Source organism: Vicia villosa, linkage group LG3, assembly GCF_029867415.1.
Source record: "Vicia villosa cultivar HV-30 ecotype Madison, WI linkage group LG3, Vvil1.0, whole genome shotgun sequence".
Lineage (NCBI taxonomy): Eukaryota > Viridiplantae > Streptophyta > Magnoliopsida > Fabales > Fabaceae > Vicia > Vicia villosa.
This window is the reverse complement of record NC_081182.1, coordinates 201,303,387-201,325,266: the sequence shown is the minus strand read 5'-3', so window position 1 is coordinate 201,325,266 and position 21,880 is coordinate 201,303,387. Positions and strand designations below refer to the sequence as shown.

The 21,880-nt window shown below is 32.6% G+C and overlaps 1 protein-coding gene and 2 long non-coding RNA genes across 3 annotated transcripts; all 3 read right to left on the bottom strand.

Moving 5' to 3' along the window:
- Positions 1-8,262: 8,262 nt before the first annotated feature.
- LOC131657124 (uncharacterized) lies at positions 8,263-8,879 on the bottom strand. The gene is made up of 2 exons (XR_009300498.1): positions 8,759-8,879; positions 8,263-8,557 (listed from the first exon to the last, which is right to left on the bottom strand). It is a non-coding gene; the product is annotated as an uncharacterized LOC131657124 (long non-coding RNA).
- A 4,653-nt stretch (positions 8,880-13,532) lies between these two features.
- Positions 13,533-14,876, bottom strand: LOC131659729 (uncharacterized). The gene has a single exon (XM_058928881.1). The coding sequence runs from the start codon at positions 14,874-14,876 to the stop codon at positions 13,533-13,535; it is 1,344 nt and encodes a 447-aa protein (XP_058784864.1).
- A 2,898-nt stretch (positions 14,877-17,774) lies between these two features.
- Positions 17,775-18,678, bottom strand: LOC131657123 (uncharacterized). The gene is made up of 2 exons (XR_009300497.1): positions 18,432-18,678; positions 17,775-18,127 (listed from the first exon to the last, which is right to left on the bottom strand). It is a non-coding gene; the product is annotated as an uncharacterized LOC131657123 (long non-coding RNA).
- Between the last annotated feature and the right edge of the window lie 3,202 nt (positions 18,679-21,880).

Below are 21,880 nucleotides of genomic sequence, written 5' to 3'. Positions count from 1 at the left end.
ACCGGAGACTATTGTGTAGTTTATAATAGATCTAACCTTATGTTAGATTTTGGTTTTTATTTTCTTTGTTCTATTTTCTCCGTTCAAGCATCTGTGTTCAAGTATTTTGAAATTCAAGTTTAATTCCAGTACCGTTTAATTTTAGGTTCCATATTTATAATAGCATTGATATATATAATATTATTGCATGCTATTTGTCTGGAGGTTATCGAATATGCCTGAATATATTAATTACGATTGTTTATGCATGTTTGATTTAATGAGTATGTTTAATTAAATCGATCTGGTATCAGTATGTAAATTAATCTAACCAAAGGGATCCGAAATAAATTGGCCTAAATAATATTTTATTTCACCTATTTCTGGTTTTAGTGTCAAATTGAATGTATTAAAGTTTATAAAATCAACAGAGCGGAAGTTTGAGATTTTAAAACTAGACTAAGGTTAGAAATCAACAGAGCGATAGTTTGAGATATTTAACCGGGTAGTAGACACTGTACATTAGTTTTAAGGACAACGAGGGCGTATTGAAACTAATTAGATATTTTTTTATTTTTAAAAAGTGTTTTTAAACTCGGCGGGACAGCGAGAGCGTACATTAGGGAATATTAGCATAATCTAAGTCAATAGAGCGAGAGTTTGAGACAAGGGTTTTTAAGTAAATAATATTTACATGAAAAAGGCATTTTGTTAATTCTGTTGTTTTCAAAAAGTGTTTCTAAATCTGATGGGACAGCGAGAGCGTACATTATGAGTTAGGATCGTAGTCTAAGTCAATAGATCGAGAGTTTGAGAGGAGGGCTTTTAAACTGACATAGTTAATGAAGGATTTTTGATTTGATAAAAAAACCTGGCCAGTGGAACTTCAGATTTCCTAAGTTAGAAGAATTACATACCCGTATCCGATTATTAATTTTTTTTATCTAGATTTAGTATTATTTTCCCCCTAAAACATAATTAAAATATCGCTATCCTTAGCTTTAAAAAGCAATGATAGAATAAAGTAAGTTGACATTGGTCCCTGTGGATTTGATTTCTTTTAAAACTACACGTCACGAATTTGCACTTGCAGTCTCCCGATTTATAGACACGTAAAGTTGCGATCATTGATGTTTTCCCATTTCCTATGATCCAACAAGACCCTTTATGTAAAAGCATCTTACGATGGTTTAAGCTTCTTCTATATAACTAGGTTTGTTACCTAGTTTAGAGTGTATGAAATTATTATAGGGTAGTACTTGGCTTTGAGAGTTTTAGTGATTGGTCACCATTTCTAGTAGTGTTTCGTCATTTATACGACATGAATCTGCGAAAATCGTTAACACTTTGTCTTGTCTTTTATTATTTTTCAAGTTATTATTGTGTTTCGTATTTCCTTTCGCGTGTTAGTGTTTTTAGTGGTTTATCTCTCTTTTTTCGCATTTTATGCGTTTCCGTGGTAAATCTACATGTTTCCAGGTCCAGCAAAAAACCCAAAGGATTGATGCGAGAAGAATTGGATTCATGAGTTCTAGTAAAGTGATATTTGAGCAACATAGAGGCCTGACACGACCCGTGTTAGGAGAAGGCTGAAGAGAAGTTTTGAGAATGTTTGGAGATTTGGCAAAGGGCTGACACGGTTGCCCATGTCAGCTGACACGGCCCGTGTCAGCAATTCTGGGGGAAATAGTTTTAAACGCCCAAGTCAGGGAGCTAACACGGGTGTCCGTGTCGCCTGACACGGCCCGTGTTAGCCAGCGCGTTGTTTTTGCTGAGTTTTTCTGACTTGTTATGTTTGTGATTCTGGAGGGCAATTTTGGTATTTGCTACAAAATTAAGTGATCTGAGGCTATTTAGGCTATTTTTAGAGAAAGAAGAAAGGACTTTTTGACGTATGAAAGAATTGCAGAAAGAAAGAACAAAGCTCTCGAGGGTTTTGGAGAACGAAGATCTTCAAGAGCAATTGCGATTGAAGATCAAAGTAATCCTATTTTCTTGTAATATCCAAATAATGGAATGAAGTTTATGTTCCGTTCTATTCTATTTCATTCCGCTCCGTTCCTTTAGTTTTAAATTATCCAAACAGGTCATCAGTCTCTAATTTGACATTCAGGCTGCAGTCATACTCATTTCACCTCCATTTGGGTGAGTTTATGTCTTTTAACTTTCTGGAGATAACTAAGATGTCTCCTTTAGTATATGACATACCTTATTTGTCTGACCTCAAAAGGTATATGTATATATATATATATATATATATATATATATATATATATATATATATATATATATATAGGGGACGATTCAAGTGAGAACACTTGGTTATTATGAGAAATGAGAACAATGAATCACGACCGTTAGATTTGATTTTAATGGACTAGATTAGTTTCTCTTTCTGTATTGATTTAAAAAAATATTAAGGATCATGGAAAGAGAAACCAATCCAGTCTATTAAAATCAAATCTAATGGTCGTGATTCATTGTTCTCATTTCTCATAATAACCAAGTGTTCTCACTTGAGTCGTCCCATATATATATATATATATATATATATATATATATATATATATGAGGAGAGATCAAATTACACCCGAAGAGTTACACCACGAGTTACACTCGTTCAATAACTACATCTCGAATTAATATTTTTTAAATTCAACCGTTGGATTGAAACATAATATCATATAGATCATACTTATAAAGTTTGAGCTTAATCTATAATGATTTACTATATCATCAAGATATCCAAAGATTAACGTCAAAATGAGCTTTCATATAACGTTAATTTTAATGTAATTCAATGACATAGTAAATCATTATAGATTAAGCTCAAACTTTATAGGTATGATCTATATGATATTATGTTTCAATCCAACGGTTGAATTTATAAAATATTAATTCGAGATGTAATTATTGAACGAGTGTAACTCGTGGTGTAACTCTTCGGGTGTAATTTGATCCCTCCTCTCTATATATATATATATATATATATATATATATATATATATATATATGAGGAGGGATCAAATTACACCCGAAGAGTTACACCACGAGTTACACTCGTTCAATAACTACATCTCGAATTAATATTTTTTAAATTCAACCGTTGGATTCACTAGTGTAGATAAGGGATTCAACACCACTTTTTTAGAGATTTAATATCTGATTTTTTCCGGTGTTGTTGCTACCGGTATTGTAAGTATATTTTTGACACCGGTTTTAAAAAGGGTATGATAAATCGATTTAACACCGATGATTAACTGGTATTATAAGTGTTACATATGGGTGTTAAAACTAACATTTGACACCTTTTTTCTCTTTCAAAGAGGTGTAAACACTTATAAATCGTACCTACTTTTTCCAGAAACCGGTGTTAAAGTTTAATGGAGAGTAGTTTGATTAGAAACCAACTTATGACACCTGTTTTTACCTAATAAAAGATGTTGAACATACATATCGTACCAATTTTCTCCAAAATTGGGTGTTAAAAGTTTGACGGAGTTATTTGATTAGAAACCAACATTTCACACCTGTTTTTTTTTCTTAAATTGTTTGTATAACGTAAGTATCAGACCTATTTTTTTATTTTAGTTAATGTTATAAATGATATCGAGTGTCATTTTATTTTAGACGAACCCTCAACAAATAGTATTTTCTAAAATTGATGGAAAAAAGGCATAACATAATTGTTTAATCTTAAATCAAGTTGGGGACGCATATGTCACCGATAAACTTTTTACTATTGTTTCAACTGAACAAAATTAAACTCACAATTTTGGTTTAAATTTAACAAATTATACCATAGACGGTAAATCCAAACTCAAATACAAAATTATATAAAAAATGTTAATTAATAATTCAATATTAATTCTTATAAAACACCGTCTTTTATCTAACTCCTTGTTTCTTTCTCTTCATGTTGATGTTGTTCTTCAACTATTTGCAAAAAGAATTGAGCCCAAACTTGTCGAATATTATCAATAACATCTTTGTCGTATGATGATGGATCATCATATATCTACAAATGTAAACAAGAAAATAAATTAACCGAGAACATGTTAAAACATGAAGTGATGTTATTATCTCATATAATCCTTGAAATATACACGTCTGAATAATGTCAAACATGTTTTTCATTAAATAATAATCACAAACCCAACTATTTTCTTGTTGATGTGCCTACAAATTAAATGAATAAAAAAACATATAATATCACACACACACACACACACACACACACACACACACACACATATATATATATATATATATATATATATATATATATATATATATATATATATATATATATATATATATATATATATATATATATATATATAAATTCGTCTAAAATATAAATAAATTTAATATAGTTTACTTACCTTGATAGTTATAAAATTAGGCTTTTTATTCGTAAAACAACCTACCTCTCAGAATGTTATAACCTCTCATGGCCCTAATAAAAATAAGCAATAGAGAAAATTATAACCTCTCATAGCCCTAACAAAAATCTAATTATGTTTAGTAAACATATAAAGATAAACAATAGAGAAATTTCAACATAAATCTTAAAGGATACATTTTACCTTAGAAGTGTGTTCTTAAGGGTGTGTTTGGTTCGGGGTAGATGGAGGGGAGGGGAGGGGATAAATAGAGTAGTGTAGCAACTTGGATATTTTGCATAATTAGATTTAAAACTTCATACCTTACGTGTTGGTTTAATTGACAGTTTATTTCTACGATTTCCTTCGAATATTACGAATGTTGGATATATGAAATGAAACTGCATTATAGAAACAAATCAAAATAAAATAATTATCAAATGGATTTCAAATTAGTAAAACACCTTATGATGAAAATCAAACTGTATGCTTAAGAACTAATTCTCAACAATATGATTAATTGCTTTTATTTTATCTCTCACACCAAAGTACCTAAAAAGTCAGCAACACAAATTTACAAGTATCAGTAACAATGACCAATGGAATTATAACAATTTAATTAAACCGAAGTAATTTTTTTTTAAAATTCAAACAAAATTATATAAAAAACACAAGGATAAGCCAAAAAATCCCAACATCCTGCTACAAACAGAAAGCCAAAGTTCTAATGTTTTGGAACTACAATCCAAGGCAAACTAACCTTAAACAAAATCAGAAAAGAATAATTCTGAATAATTTTCCACCAAAATAAAGGCTAAAGGACAGCTTCACCTATCAAAAAATTCAAATAACATAAAGAATAAATTGTTGTTAATTCACACTGCGGCAACCGCAATCAGTGACACAACACCTATATCGACCGAAATTGCGAAAGCCTTAACACGACCGCGATTGTTATTTAAAACTCTGCTCACAGTTTTATTAGTTTTGTAGTAAAATTGTGTTCATTCATATATAAGTTTTTATAATCATTTGTTAATATTATCAGCATTGGTATTGTCAAATAATAATTATAACCTTGAATCAAATGATATGAAATTTTTGTTTTAATCAAAAGAAGATTATATTCAATCAAAAAGCATAGTGATATGAAATTTCATCCACAAATTAAACAAAACTAATTAAAAGAGAGTGAGGGTTTAAGAAAAAACAATAGTATATAAAAGGACATACCACGAGAATCTTGACACCGCGGCGTGTGGCAAATGGGAGGGAACACTGATTATCTGCAAATAAATCAACAAATTGAAATATATTCTAATTCCATAGTAAAAGGGATCAACAATTCAAATTTAAAGAGAGATTGAAACTTAAAAGAGAGGGACTACATTTGTAATTATGGAAAACCGGTTTTGAGACAAATTTTGATTATGAACATTTTTTGAGAAGATTTTTCAAGTTTGATTGATTGAGAGAGAAGATGCAATTGTAAACCAGTAGTCCTAAAATCCTAATATGAGAGAATAAGAGTTTTAGTTAATATGCAGATTCACGTTTCATAAGTGCTAATTTTAATTATTCATTTATGGTATATAATTATTTCAAATAAAATCACGCACAGACTTTAATTTTGGAATCACATCCAATATTTCTAAAGTTAGGTATGAATTTATATATGTGTTTTATTATTTTATTATTTTATACTTAATTTTCTTAAAATCAGGTATCTTACATTAAATAAATTAATTTATAAGAAAAGTAACGTACATTAGACATTAGGTTTTCTAAAAATTGGGTATTAATGATTAACATTAAAACAAAAATTTTCATTTTAATTACAAAGTTGTCATTGTATATAAGTTTTATATCTTTTTTTAATAAAATAGGTATTATATCAATAATTCTAATGTTATTTCTATACTATTGAAACACAATATCATATAGATCATACCTATAAAGTTTGAGCTTAATCCATAATGCTTTATAGGTATGATCTATTAATGTTATCTCTTGTTTCATATATATATATATATATATATATATATATATATATATATATATATATATAGCAAGTAATATATCATTACTTTAAATGAAAGTCCAAATGCCATACTCCAGTGCACATATAGTGGTTTCTTTATATACGAAACGGTTTAATGCAATTTGACGTGATAAACAAAGCAATTTCAAACAATAATGGCCTGCAAATCCTATTTTTAATATTTAGCCTCTCTATATGACATATAATTTTTCTTAGCCTTTTGTATTCAAAACAAAAGGCCGCCACATACAACATTAGCTGAAAAATTCCAGTACTAAGTTGTGATTATAATTGACTTATATTGTAATCATTATAACCATTATAAATATTATTTTGTTAAATATTATGATAAGCTTTATAATAATAATTATCACAAAATTACTAAATAAACTTTGAATTATTTCTTTCATGAATTCAACATGTGATGCCGAGAATTTTATTAAATTCAAAAATAGGATTAAAATCAAATACCAACTGCAGAACGCTTAATCATATCAAAATTTCTGTTTACCTCATTCTTGGCTGTCGAAATTTTGATGTGGATGACGGCTAATCAAAGGTAACATGCAAATGAAGTAAATGAATTTTGTGTGGTCCGGGAAAGTTTTAGCGGTTTTCACAGACGGTGCAATTGTTCCTGCAAAACAATATTGATAACCACTTCGATGCTGGCCGGGAGAGGTCGCATTTTTAGCTCCATCGACAAGGGTCAATGAGGACCTTTTATGGAAGACTTTGCGCTTATGTGTTTTTCTATCAGATTGTGGATCATTTTTCCTACGCCGAGGTCTCTCATTTATAGTCTTCTTTGTCACACAAGGGTAGTAAATGTCATAAAATCATAATCATGGCTATTCATGTGGAAATTATCACATAGGACACATGTTCTAAATGTCCATCAATGTACGTCTCATGTTCGGTTACTTCGTGGGCTAGCTCGGTTGGGCGACTTGGTTGTCCCTTCGCGAGAAAGCTCTGCTAGGAGACCTTCCTATGGACTAGCTCATTTGGGTGACTTGGTTGTCCCTTCGCGGGCTAGCTCTGCTTGGAAACCTTCCTGTGGATTAATTAACTCTATTGGGCGGCTTGGATGTCCCTTCCCATGCTAGCTATGTTGGGTGACTTGCATATGGGATAGCTCTGCTGGGCGACTTGGCTGTCTCTTTGCGGGTTAGCTCTGCTAGGCGACTTGGTTGTCCCTTCGCGGGTTAGCTCTGCTGGGCGACCTACTTGTGGGCTAGCTCTATTGGGCGACTTGGTTGTCCCTTCGCAGGCTAGCTGTGTTGAGCGACTTTCCTGTGGGATAGCTCTGTTGGGTGACTTGGCTGTCCTTTCGCGAGCTAGCTCTTTTGGGCGACTTGGTTGTCCCTTCGCGGACTAGCTCTGCTGGGCGACATGCTTGTGGGCTAACTCCGTTGGGCGACTTGGTTTTCCCTTCGCGGACCTAGGTCTGCTGGGCGACTTGCCCGTGGGCTAACTCCGTTGGGCGACTTGGTTGTCCCTTCGTGGGCTAGCTCTGCTGGGCAACTTGTCTGTATACTAGCTCGGTTTGGCGATGGGATGTCCCTTCGTGGGCTATCTCTGCTAGACGACTTGGTTGGCTATCCGGGCTAGCAATCGATATTCCGGATAATAAGTTTACCATGATGTACATAATCCTCCCAAACAGAAAGCCTGTAAGGGTGAAGTGTTTGATGCATTGACATCTTGGTTGATAATCCAAAATATTATTTTTTGGATATTTAATTTTTAAAATATTAAAAATATTCAAATAGGTTGTAGTGTTGGAAAAAAAGTTTAAGTGACTAAATCATGACTATTTCTATACATAGTAAAAAAAAAAAGAATAAAATAATATAATATAATTATAATATTCTTTATTTTCATATTTCATTTTAATACCAAAATGTTAGAATACAAAGTTGAAATCACAAGGTCTATGAGATAACAAAATAAAAACAAACAAACAAACAAACAAAAAAATACAATTATTAGGTGTCATTACATATATTAAATAGATGTTTGGCTAGTGTAAAAATTTATTCCTCCTTGCAAGACTTAATTGGAAATGATTTAGATCTATCCATAATGCATATGATCTTTTGACCCTTAGTTAGTCGACAATCAGACTTTTGACACTCCTTTAACATTGCTGTTGCAATGAAAAAACATAATAAAATTATATATACTAAAATGAAAAAATATTGTACATGAATTACAAATTACACTCCTTTAACATTGCTGTTGCAATGAAAAAACATAATAAAATTATATATACTAAATTGAAAAAATATTGTACATGAATTACAAATTATAGAAGGGAGTTTAAAAAATGATGAAAAAAATTAATTACCTTCAGCTTGCTTCTTTAAATATCTACCTTCTACATTCTTTATGATAAGAATTAGGAAAAGAAATAAAATCATATAGTATACAAACTTGAGAGTTTTAGTCATTTTTTTATCTCGTGTATGTAACAAGTAAAATATTTTGACTTATTTGTAGTGTATAAAGCGGGTGTTGGGATTAAAATATTTAATTTTTTTTACCTCTTAAAGAGTTTGAAAAAATGTTTTCTAAGTTTAGAATCTTTAATAATTTTTGGTTAAATATTTTACAATGGTAAAAAAATAAAATCGAATTGGCTGGATCAATTAAGGAATCGAAGATAAATTTGATTGGGTCAACTTTTCAAAACCCCTAATGGATTAAAACGGGAGTAAAAATGAAAAAACTGAATTGAACCGTTTTAAATTATTTGAAGCAAAGAAGCGAAGTCGGTTTTATAAAATCGACCAGTTAAAAAAATGCATTAAATCAACCATATTTTAAAATATTTTTAAAAAGTTTAATATGTTAATATAAAAACTTAATTCGTGTGCGATGAAATTTAGTGAATTAGAGAAGGGGAACTACCATCTCAAATTTTAAGTTTTTTAATAGTGAATTAAAGGAAAATGTAGTCGGATTTGTGTATGTGTTTCTAACCTGTTAAAAATCGAAGAACGAACACACAAAAAATCAAGACTATTGTCGCTATGGAAGTGGAAAATCATTGATATCGTATTTTTTAGGATTCCCATAAACTTCCTCAAGATGCAATGGTATTTGAGTAGTAGAAGTTACGTCACTACACTTCTACACTAAGGTTATGTTTGAGAGTTTGGAGGGGAAATTAGGGGAGAATTTTGAAAAATAGGAAGAATTGGGGAAAATGAATAGGAAGATTTTAGTTTGGAAGGTTTTAGAGACTTTGGTTTTCTTCATAACACCAAAAACCCCCTAATTTAAAAAAACTCAAAAATTATATTAAAGAAGGGTTTCAGAGAATTTTGGAGGGCTTTGACAAAATGTTCAAATATAATTTTTGTTGTTATAGTATTTCAAAAAGTAAAAATACATTAATGATAAACATTATATTATCATTCTAAACAAATTTTTTTTTCAAAAAATATTAAAAATTTCTCTATATTTAAAAAAAAAAATCAATTTTTGAAACCCTTCCTTTCCCTCCAAACTCCCAAACATAGCTTAGCCTAATAGTAATTGTGAATATCTTAAGGAATTCCTTAGAGTATTGCCTTATAAACAATCATTTTATAATCATTAAAATGATTTATTTATACTTAAGAAGAAATAAATGAACTATTGGATTCTCTATTTAGTAGAAATATTATCTGAATTTCTTGAAAAATTATATGCTCAGTTATATTTCAACATTAATTTATAAACCTTAAAATAAAATATTCTTCAATCTTAATATTACAAATATTTTGATAAATTATAGGTTTGAAGTTAAAGTAAATTGTATGAATGTAAATTGCCAAAAAAGTAGAATTAATGAAAGAAATGTAAAGTTGCTTTGAAAAGTCTAAGCAATGCTAAACTCCATTGATGGAAACCTTAAGTTACTTGCAATCAACATGAAAACGAAGAAGATAAATGGAGAAGAAGATAATTCTGATATTCATTGTGTCAAGTATCAATTACACTAGTTACACTATATATATTAAGCATAGAAGTGTAACTAACTTAACTGAAATGTAACTAACAACCTAACTAGAACACAGTTGGCATTAGTCTAAGTCTTCTTCTTTATTATCGGTTACCCCCCCACAAGCTTGAGGTTGGTATATATCTACCAAGGCAAGCTTGGACAAGCAGTTGAAGAAAGGTTTAGGGCCAAGGGCCTTAGTAAACACGTCCGCAACCTCTGCATGGGAAGAAACTTGCAAGAGACGCATGAGACCAGCATGAAGTTTTTCAGGAACAAGATGACAATCAATGTCCAAGTGCGTAGTACGTTCGTGAAAAACGGGATTGGCCGAAATATGAAAAGCACTTTGATTATCACAGTAGAGAACGGGAAGACGAGATGGTTGTTGTTTGAGATCTTGGAGAAGAAAACACATCCATTGAAGTTCACGTGTAGTAGCAGCTAGTGCCCGATATTCAGCTTCGACGGATGAACAACTTACAGTCCCTTGCTTCTTTGATTTCCAGGAAACCAACAACTTGCCTATGAAGAAGCAATAACCGAAAATGGATCTGCGTGTATCAATGCAGCCACCCCAATCAGCATCACTAAAACTAAGGATTTGGATTTCAGAAGAGTGAGAGAGAAAGATGCCACGAGCGGGAGATCTCTTGAGATATCGAAGAACGTGTAAAGCTGCTTTGTAATGTGATTCAGTAGGGGCACTCATGTATTGACTGATTTGCGGTGTTGCAAAAGCAATGTCAGGACGTGTCGTCATCAAGTAGATTAGGCGACCAACAAGTCTGTGGTAAGAAGTCACGTCAGCAAAAGCTGAACCAGAGTCATGTGACAAGCGTGTGGTAGTATCCAAAGGTGTCGATACAGGTTTGACCAATGAGACCTGCGTCTTTCAAAAGGTCTAAACAATACTTGTGTTGGAAAAGTATTATCCCAGAGGAGGATCGAGCCACTTCAAGACCAAGAAAAAATTTCAGTTGGCCCAAATCCTTTATGCGAAAAGCTTTGTTCATGGCTATTTTCAAATCGTCAAAAACTTGCAAAGAGGTATCTGCCAAGATAATGTCGTCCACATACACAAGAAGAGCTGTGAAAGATGTAGAATCAGCTTTGATGAAGAGAGTATGATCAGCATGGGCATGAACAAACCCTTGAGAATGAAGAAATTTGGTAAGTTTCTCAAACCATTGTCTACTTGCCTGTTTTAGCCCATATAGAGATTTAATAAGCTTGCAGACTTACCATGGTTTAGAAGGAATAACCCCTTGAGGTATCTTCATGTAAACTGCCTCATGTAAATCCCCATGGAGAAAGGCATTATTAACATCGAGCTGATGTAAATGCCAGCCATGAATAGAAGCTAGAGCAAGTAGAACCCTGACTGTAGAGAGCTTGGAAACTGGAGAAAAGGTTTCAAAATAATCAAGGCCTTCAGTCTGAGTGAACCCTTGAGTGACCAACCTGGCTTTGAAGCGTTCTATGGAACCATCCGCTTTCCTTTTGATCTTGTAAACCCATTTACTACCAATAGTAGATGTATTTGGGGGAAGATCCACAAATTCCCAAATGTTGTTGCTATGTAGGGCATCAATTTCACTCTCCATAGCTTGAATCCACCTAGGATCTTTAGAAGCCATAGAATAGTTTGTAGGTTCAGTTTCAGATGCCAGGGCTAGTATATATGCCTGATGCAATGGTGAAATGTTAGAACAAGATAGGTAGTCTTGGATAGGATATTGACACGAGGAAGCAGTGATAGAACTGCAAATATAATCTTTCAAATGTGCTGGGGGAGCAGCATTTCTGCTAGATTTTCTAAGAGCAATAGGAGTAGGAGTTTCTAAGTGACTGATATCTCTATTAGTTACAACAGGTTGTGTGGAATCAGTGTGGTCTAGAGTTTCAGATTCAACTGCAGGAGAATCACTATATAAAGGAGATTCAACCTGGATATCAGAGATGCTCATATCATCATGAGAACTAGGAACAATAGGAGCCAGATTCTCAGTATGTGAAGGAACATAAATTTTATGAGGTGTTTCTGTAGAATCAGCATGGCATGGAAATTCTAGCTCAAAGAATTTAACATTTCTAGAAACAATAATTTCATGATTAGAAAGGTCAAGAAGTACAAATCCCTTCATACCTGACTTATATCCCAGGAAAGCACATTTCCTTGCTCGAGGGTCAAATTTGTGTCTATGAGCTGGTAGAGTAGAGGCATAGCTAAGGCATCCAAAAACTCTCAAAGAAGTGAGATTAGGCAACTCATTATACATTAGCTCATGGGAGGATTTATTGTGAAGCAGTTTAGTGGGGATTCTATTCATGAGGAACACTGAATGTAGCATTACATAAGACCAATATTTCTTTGCCAATCCAGCCTGAAACATAAGAGCTCTGCTTATATTCAGGATATGTTGGTGTCTTCTCTCCACCCTGCCATTTTGTTGTGGAGTATAAGCACAACTCCTCTGATGTATTATACCCTTAGAAGCATAATAAGATGACATTAGAAACTCTAGACCATTATCACTTCTTATTATTTTTATTCTTTTCTCAAATTGATTTTCTTCCATTGAAACAAACTCTTTAATTCTTTGAGAAGTTTCTGATTTGGATTTCATCATGACAACCCAAACATGCCTACTATAATCATCCAAAATAGTCAGAAAATATCTAAAACCATGGACAGAAACAGTGTTGAAAGGACCCCAAATGTCTAAATGTATGAGCTCAAACACATGAGAAGCATTTTTATTACTGATTGGGAATGGCAATATTTTCTGTCTTGATAGATGGCATACATCACAAGCACTATGTACACTATCAGAAATGTAGCTATATACACTTTTCATACATTTCATTCTATCAAAAGAAAAATGACCTAGCCTTAAGTGCCATAAAACTCCATTGTCTGTCTTATTTCTATTGACTGCAATGCTTGAAACTTGTCCTGCACAATTAATCTCCTTATGTGGCTCATTAGCTCCTAAGTAGTAGAGACCATCAACTTCTTTAGCCTAACCATTCCTCTTCAAATCCTTCTTTGCCTGTATCACACATTGATTAGTTTCAAAAACAACTTGACAGTCTTGTTCTGCACATAGTTTTGAAACTGAAATCAAGTTTACTCAAATTGAGGCAAGTAAAGGACATTTTCTATGATAAGCTGGCTGAACAGTTTCACACTACCACACACTTTTGAAGTTATGGAACTTCCATTTGGTAGGTTAACAATTAAAGGTTTAATATCACCATACTTCACAAACCAATTGAGATCCTGACAAATATGGTGTGTGGCCCCAGTATCCATAATCCAATTGGACTTACTACTGCATCTAAAATTAGCAAGAAAAGAGTTACCTCCTTTTGTTAAGTTGACAGAGCTGGCGCTCCTCTCAAGCAAATTCATCAGGTTCTGATATTGCTCTTTAGTTAGAGTCATGCTGTCACTTGTAGAAGCTTCAGTAGTGCACTTGGTAGTTGGTTCTTCTAAAGCTACTTGATTTGCATAGGAGTTGCTCCCACTTCCTCTTCCAAAGCTTGGTGGATATCCATGCTTTTTATAGCAACTATCAATGATGTGACCTGTTTTACCACAATAGGTACAGACTTTAACATTTCCTCTTCCTCTTCCTGATCCATGACCTCCTCTTTGGCCACCTCCATTGAAACTCCCTCTACCTCTTCCATTGCCTATCTGCTTATTGGATTCTGCTGCATTCACCATGCCTGAATTGTCATCAACAGAATTATTTCCAATGCAGACACCTCCACATATCTTTCTTTCTTGCTGCATCACCATTGAAAAAACTTTGTTTATCTGAGGTAAGGGATCCATTAGCAAAACCTGAGAAACTACTCCATGATACTCTTCATTCAACCCAATCAGGAATTGAATGATTCTGTCTTCAGCTCTATAAGCTCGACTATCCCTCATAGCTAGGCATGTGCAAGCTACTTTGCAGGTACAGTTAGGCATAGGTCTGTATTGGTCAAATTCTTCCCATAGACTTCTCAATGCAGTAAAATAATCTGAAACTTTGTTTGTTCCTTGTTTCAGATTTGAAATTTCTTGGTACAACTGAGCAACACGAATTCTATCACCTCTCATAAACCTATCTTTGAGATCATTCCACATGTCAATTGCATTATCAATGAACACAACACTTTGTGCAATTGATGGATTGATAGAATTGATAATCCAAGTATGTACCAGATTATTGCATCTTTGCCATGCTCTGAAGTTGAGATCGTTAACATCTGGAACTTCTATGGATCCATCAACAAATTGATACTTGTTCTTCATCGCTAATGCTCTCTTCATTTTCATAGACCAAGTATGGTAATTTTCTCCCGATAGCACTGGTGTCACACACACAGTCCCTGAGTTTTCTGATGGATGAACATAATATGGATCAAGAGTATCAATAGCTTGAACACTACTACTAGAACCACCACCTCTCGTCATGGTTAGGGTTCAAGAACAATGATAAACTCCATTGATCAAAACCTTGAGTTACTTGCAATCAACATGAAAACGAAGAAGATAAATGGAGAAGAATATAATTCTGTTATTCATTGTGTCAAGTATCAATTACACTAGTTACACTATATATAGTAAGCATAAAAGTGTAACTAACTTAACTGAAATGTAACTAACAACCTAACTAGAACACAGCTGGCATTAGTCTAAGTCTTCTTCTTTATTATCTGTTAAAAAGCTAATTTCCGATAAATTTAAAGTGCATAAATACTATAAAGAAAAAACATTTAAACCGTAAGAAAATAAGGTGCTTTAAAGTAAAAATATGAAATGTAAATTTGACATTACATATAATTAGACTCTTAATAAATTGAAGTGAATAAACAACAATCATGTTATACGTTATAGTTAGATGTGATTTTGGAAATCTATTTTCTTATAAGCAAAATATTAAATAGAAAGAGTATGAAGGATACGCTACCTATTACAAGATTCGAAACTATAAGATTAAAAAATTCAAGTTCCTGGCAAATCAAAGGCAATGGATTTAGATTCCAATCCGCCAAATTACATTCTAGCTTCCCATACAAAGCTTTATCAACATTCTTGAGACTCCCATTGTAAACTACTTCATTTCTATTGTGTCAAATCAACCAACAAGTAGTGAGCCACAAAAGACCACTATGACATAGAGAATCTTTCCTACAACTACTTCATTTCTTGGTCTTCCACTATGACATAGAGAATCTTTCCTACAACTACTTCATTTCTTGGTCTTCTTTCTTGGTCTTCTCCATGTGGTGATCCAACAAACCTAAACACTACATGTGGTATTAAACTCTTCATCTCTCAAGCTTCGACCTTCTTGATCTTTTAACACCGAAATGAGCTCACAAATCCAAACTCGTGAGATTTTAATATCAGACTAAACTCGAACCAAAATAAAATTTTAACACCGGGCTAAACTTTAACCTAAAACTTGTTTTTATACCGCACTAACCAAGAATCTATGAAAGCTTTAATAACTCATTGAGCTTTTGAACTTAAAATATGGGCTTTAGAATTCAAACAAACAATTCCTAAAAGGATACAATGTTCAACCAAAGTATAAACTAAAAATTCATTGGTGAGCTTACTATACTACTCTTCCCAAATTATACTTTCCTCAGTCACAAAAAGATCTTTCTCCTCACTCACAGAACGGAAATGATTTTAAGACTTTTTTAGACTTGTCAATCGATTGGTGCATATTTCCAATTGATTGGTTACCCTAATTAAATCGATTATCGAGTTCAAAGAGGTAAAGAAAAATATTTTGTTGTTGCACATCATTAAGAAATTGTCCTAATCACTTAAGGTGTATTTTTGAATTGTTCCAATACATTGGAAGAGTGTGCCAATCGATTGATAGAGACAAAATTTCCCGAAGTTTTTTTGACAGCTCATAACTCATCTAGCATGGCTTTAAGAAATCTTTTTAAAATGTTTTCTTGAAAAAAAACCAGTTAAAAAATGTTTTTTTGGGTGAGTGTGATTTAGCCATGCACTATTACGAGAATGTTGTTATGCTTTACAAAATATTCACTGAGACTAATCGCTGTAGGGCTTTCTTGTACTTCTAGACTTTGTCGAATGCTTTCTTTCTTGTAAATACTTGCTTGAGTTCACTTGTGATGAGGCTTAAGTTATGTTTCCTTTTGGTGCTCTTTACAGGATATTCAAGCCAACGAAACCCTAAATCTTTGATTTACATCTTTAACGCTTAAACTTTACTTTTTATTAGTTGTCATCATTAGACATTATTTATGTTCATCAAACGATGTTGTCTAAATGGCATGTAACTTAGAAATAACCTGAAAAACAAGTTGAAAAACTTGTCCAAAATAGGTTTTAAGTTGCCTTCCTTCTTGAATTTGCTCCTATTGAATTTCTAAAAATTTAAAAGGAATGGAGTCATCAATACCACAAGAAAGGAAAGATGATGTGGCCTCCAAAAATGAGTCAATGAAGTTAATAAAAAAATATCCTAATGGCTAGTGACAGTCATTCTTGTCGGCTAGAAAAATATTATTTCAAGTTTTTAAATCCATGTTATGTTTCTACATATGCAATGCATAAACATAATGTGTTGTTCTATGTTTTTAGAATATATCTGGCATGACTTTTTCTTTAAGTCCAAAACTTTATCTCGAACCAATAATACACTTGACCAGTCTTTGAATTTTTTAAAAGAAAAAGTATAAATTTATTTACACCTTCAACAAAATTTGTCGGTGATTGGAAACTTTGTTAGGATATTTGAAAGCTAAATAAAGCTATACTAGAAAGGAAAAAAGTTTCATTGCTATTCATATACAAAATTAGAAGGATAGCCTATAATTAAGAAATATGTAGTATAGTTCATATATGGACTATAAGAAATACCATCATTTTTTATAACGGCATTTTAGCTTTGATGAGGTGATATTTAATATATTGTATTATTCTTGGAGATGAGTTTGTAATAGGAAATCATTGTATTATTCTTGGAGATGAGTTTGTAATAGGGAATCATCGCGTATGATTAATTTTTATGATTGGTATAAATTATTATTACTTTGTACTAATACTTTCTAGTGTGTTCTTATTGTAAGAGTTGCACCTATAGTGCGATATCTTATAATCAATTGTTTATTTAAAAAAAAAACTAGTATAAAATCGAAGAAAGAATATAAACAACCACAAAGATGTTGCAATTATTGAAGATAACTATTTTTAACATTTTAAAAAGTGTTTTATATTTTAAAGCCTTTAGTTTGTATTTCAAAGCCTATAACATTATAAAAATGTGATATAATTAAATAATACTTATAACAATACATATGAAGTTAAGAGAAAAGAAAATTTAATTATAATATTTTCATTTACATATTTTATTTTAATACCAAAATCTTAGAGTACAAAGTGGGGATTGCAAGATATATAAGATAACAAAAATTAAAAAAAAATAAAAAAAAATAAAAATAAAATATACAATTATTTGGTGCCATTACATATATTAAATATATTTTTGGCTAGTTTAGATAATAATTTCCTCCTTGCATGACTTAAATGATATCTTTTGATTCAGATATTAATTCATTTTAATATTTAGTCATATTCATACGGCCGTTTTGCATTACATTTGGTCATAACGCAAAAATACTTATGAAGATGATCTAGGGGACACTCAGTCTTTGCACACTCCTCTAGCATTGCTGTTGCAATGAAAAAACATAATAAAATAATATTACTAAAATGAGATAAAATATTGTACATGAATTACAAATATAGAAAGAAACTGAGAAAAGGATGAAAAAAATAAAGGATTAAATAAGTTTTCGATTTTTATAAATATTGTAATTTTTATTTTTAGTCTTTTACTGTCTTTAAACAACTGTTTTTATAAAAAAATTATTATCAAAGCCAGTTAAAACCATTGCTTAAAAGCAGGAGGAGACTAAAAATGAAATTGCAATATTTATAAGGACAAAAACTTATTTAATCTAAAAAATAAATTACCTCTAGCATCCAACGGCATCTTCGTCGGTAAATCATCCCAATTCACCTCACCTCCGATAACACCTTGGACTTCAACATTGTTTATGATAAAAAATAGGAAAAGAAATAAAATCATATTGTGCACAAACTTGAGGGTTTTAGCCATTTTTTATTTTGCTGCATGTAATTAATAAGAAATATTTTTTGACTTATTTATAGTGTATAAAGCGTGTGTTGTGATAAAAATATTTAAAACTTTTTGCCTTTTAAGGAGTTTTAAAGAATGTTCTCTAAATTTAAATTCGTTTTTAAGATTCTGCTTAGTTTAATGTAATTGTATTTTATCATCATTCAGCAACTTTCTGAAGCAGTAACGTAAACAACTTGCTAATCATTAATTTTTCTTTAATTAAATTATTCTACTAAGATAAGGTAGATATGAAAACTTTCATATTATTATTATTATTTTTATTATTATTATTATTATTATTATTATTATTATTATTATTATTATTATTTCACAATCAGCACAACAACATGGTTATTTTTTCTTTTTTTCCATAAGCAATTGTATTGAACGTACAAGGGATGCAACCCAATACAAAAGGAACAAAACAGAATAAAGAAAACCAACACGACAAAGTCAAGAGAAAGCTATCTTACGCGCCTACATACGCACAAGAATTGACAAGCCAAATCTTTTTCGTGCAAAATGCGGTTTTAAATGCTATCACAACGTTTACTCTATCCTTTTACAAAGTTCCGGGGAAGGTCTTAGAAGAGATTAGAAGACTTCAAAGCAATTTTTTATGGAGTGGAAAAGTAGATAAAAAGAGTATTCATTGGATGAATTGGGATAAGGTTTGCAAACCAAAGGAGAAGGGTGGCTTAGGTGTGAGAGATGTATGGGAGGTTAATAAGGCTCTTCTTCTAAAATGGAAGTGGGAGATTTTGAAGGAGGATAATGCTATTTGGAATAGATTTTTATTGTTGAGGTATCACTATCCAAAGCTAAAGGTGCAAGCTCCGAAAGGGGAAATGTGTTGCAAAGATGACTCTTGATGGAGGGACATTAACAATAATGATTTGATCGACGAGTTTGTTGTTAATAGTTTCTCTGAATGTTACAAGTGCAATTGTAAAAATGGAGAAAACACTCTTTTTTTTGGCATATTTTATGGTTGGAAGATCAATCTCTTCGCGATTCTTTCTCGGAATTGTTTGATATGTCAACCATCAAAAACTGCACGGTTGCGGATCTGTTGGTGTTGGAAAATGGCAGGTACAAGTGGACGTCGGAATTTTTGTTCGGCAGCAATGGAGGTCCGGATGCTGCAGTAGCGGCTGTTTTGGACAGCGCTGGCTGGGCTAGCCTCTACTGCGAGCTGGACGCCGTGCAACTGAACGTGGCGGAGAATGACAGGTTTTCGTGGTGCATCAATTCGGAAAATGATTTTACGGTGGCTAGCATTTCCAACATTGTTAGTGTTTCCAAAACTTATGCTTGGGCTCCTAATGTTATCAAGCTGTTGAAGGTGATGTGGGATCTCAAAATTCCTCCTAAAATGAAAGTTTTTGCGTGGAGATTTTTTGTCGGAATAATTCCTTCCAAAGATAATCTCTTGAAAAGGGGAATGACGAACTTGGATAATTTGGATTATGTTTTCTGTGGTATGCATCAAGAGAATTTATCGCATCTCTTTTTTAATTGTCATAGAGTGAAAGATATTTGGAAAAGCAAATATGGTTGGTTGGGTTATCCGGAAGCAATCAACGACGAGGAATTTTTGGATTTAGGCTTAATTCAAGAAAAGGTGAAGAATACAAATCATAGGGTGAAGATCAAAATTATTTGGATAGCTTTAATTTGGAGTATTTGGCTTACGAGGGATGCAATAATTTTTTTAGGGGGAATCTTTTTGCTATGATGTGGTTTGTTCCAATATCATCTTTCTTTCTTGGAGATGCATGGTTGTATAATGGATACCATAAGCTTAGATCTATTTATTATGAATGGTTTAAACTCTCTTTATCTTGTTCAAACACTTTATAGTGTTTTTGTAAGGGTTGCACCCCTAGTGCAAGCTTTATAATCAATTTCTTATTAAAAAAAATGTTCCCCTACCTCTATCAAGAATAGAAAAACAATCCCAACCAAAATTCTTAATAACTATCAAGATTTTGGTAGGATTCCATACACTATATTTAAATATATACCACTTTATTTCTTCCCAACCAAATGCACCAACAAACCACAAGCCAAAAGAAAGCAAAAAATGAAGGTTTTACAACCCCCACACAAATTAAAACGGATGTATTCCACCACTCTAAAACCCACCTCGACCCTTTGAAAAGCAACCACAGCCCCCACATCATCCTCCATGCCCAAGCCCAACCAAGCAAACACCTCCTTCCAAACATTTCTAGAGTGAATACAACCAAAGAAAAAGATGACCCACCGATTTCTCCTCCAAACCACACAAAGGGCATAAATTGTCAATAAGAATCTTTTCCATATCCCAGATACAAACACTACAAAAAAACGCGTAAATTATGCCGCAATTTACTATAATGGCATTTTGAAAAACGACGTAGAATTGGTTGCCTCTAGGTAAATTATGGCGGTTTTAATATAAACGCCGCGATAACCGCCATTTTAAACTTATGTTAAAATGACGGTATTTAGTTGAAAATAGTGGCGGTTTAAAACACCGCAATTTTCACGGGTTAAACAAATTTCATTCTATAATGTGTCATTTGAAACCGCCATAATATACTAAACTCTACGTCAATTTTAACCGCCATAATTTGCTATCAGTATTTTTTTATTTTTAATTATGCAAAATTAAATTTAAATTTCTTGTCATTATTTACTACCAACATTAAAGTAAATTTAAACTTTCTAAATTCTCCTCTCCTTTTCATGCCCTTCATAATTCCTTGCCAAATTACAAGGCCCTAAAGACCTTTGGTTGTGCATGTTATCCTAATCTTAGGCCTTACAATCAACATAAGTTGGAATTCAAGAGCACCCAATGTGTTTTCTTGGGCATTTCTCCTCAATACAAGGGGTTCAAATGTTTGAACTCAGCAGGCAGAATCTTTATCTCAAAAGATGTTAGTTTTGATGAAAATGTGTTTCCCTACTTGGCTTTATTTTCACCTTCTAACACCTCTATCTCAAACACCCCTAGTACTGTCCCTTCTTCAGGTCAGTCCTTTATCATTCCAAATTTTTCAGACCTAGCCAGGTCCAGTCCTAACCCTACCACTTTTCTGTCTCAGCCCATATCTAGTCCTACACCTGCCATTATTTCTAGCCCTGTTCCCATCCAGCATGTTCCAATTGTGTCTCCCAATGCTGGCCCCACAATTTGTCCACACTCTGTCCCTGAATTAGCTTCCTTTAACCCACCAGATATTGACTTGCCTCTCACCCCTTGTGCCTGCTACACAGTCTGACAGTCAGT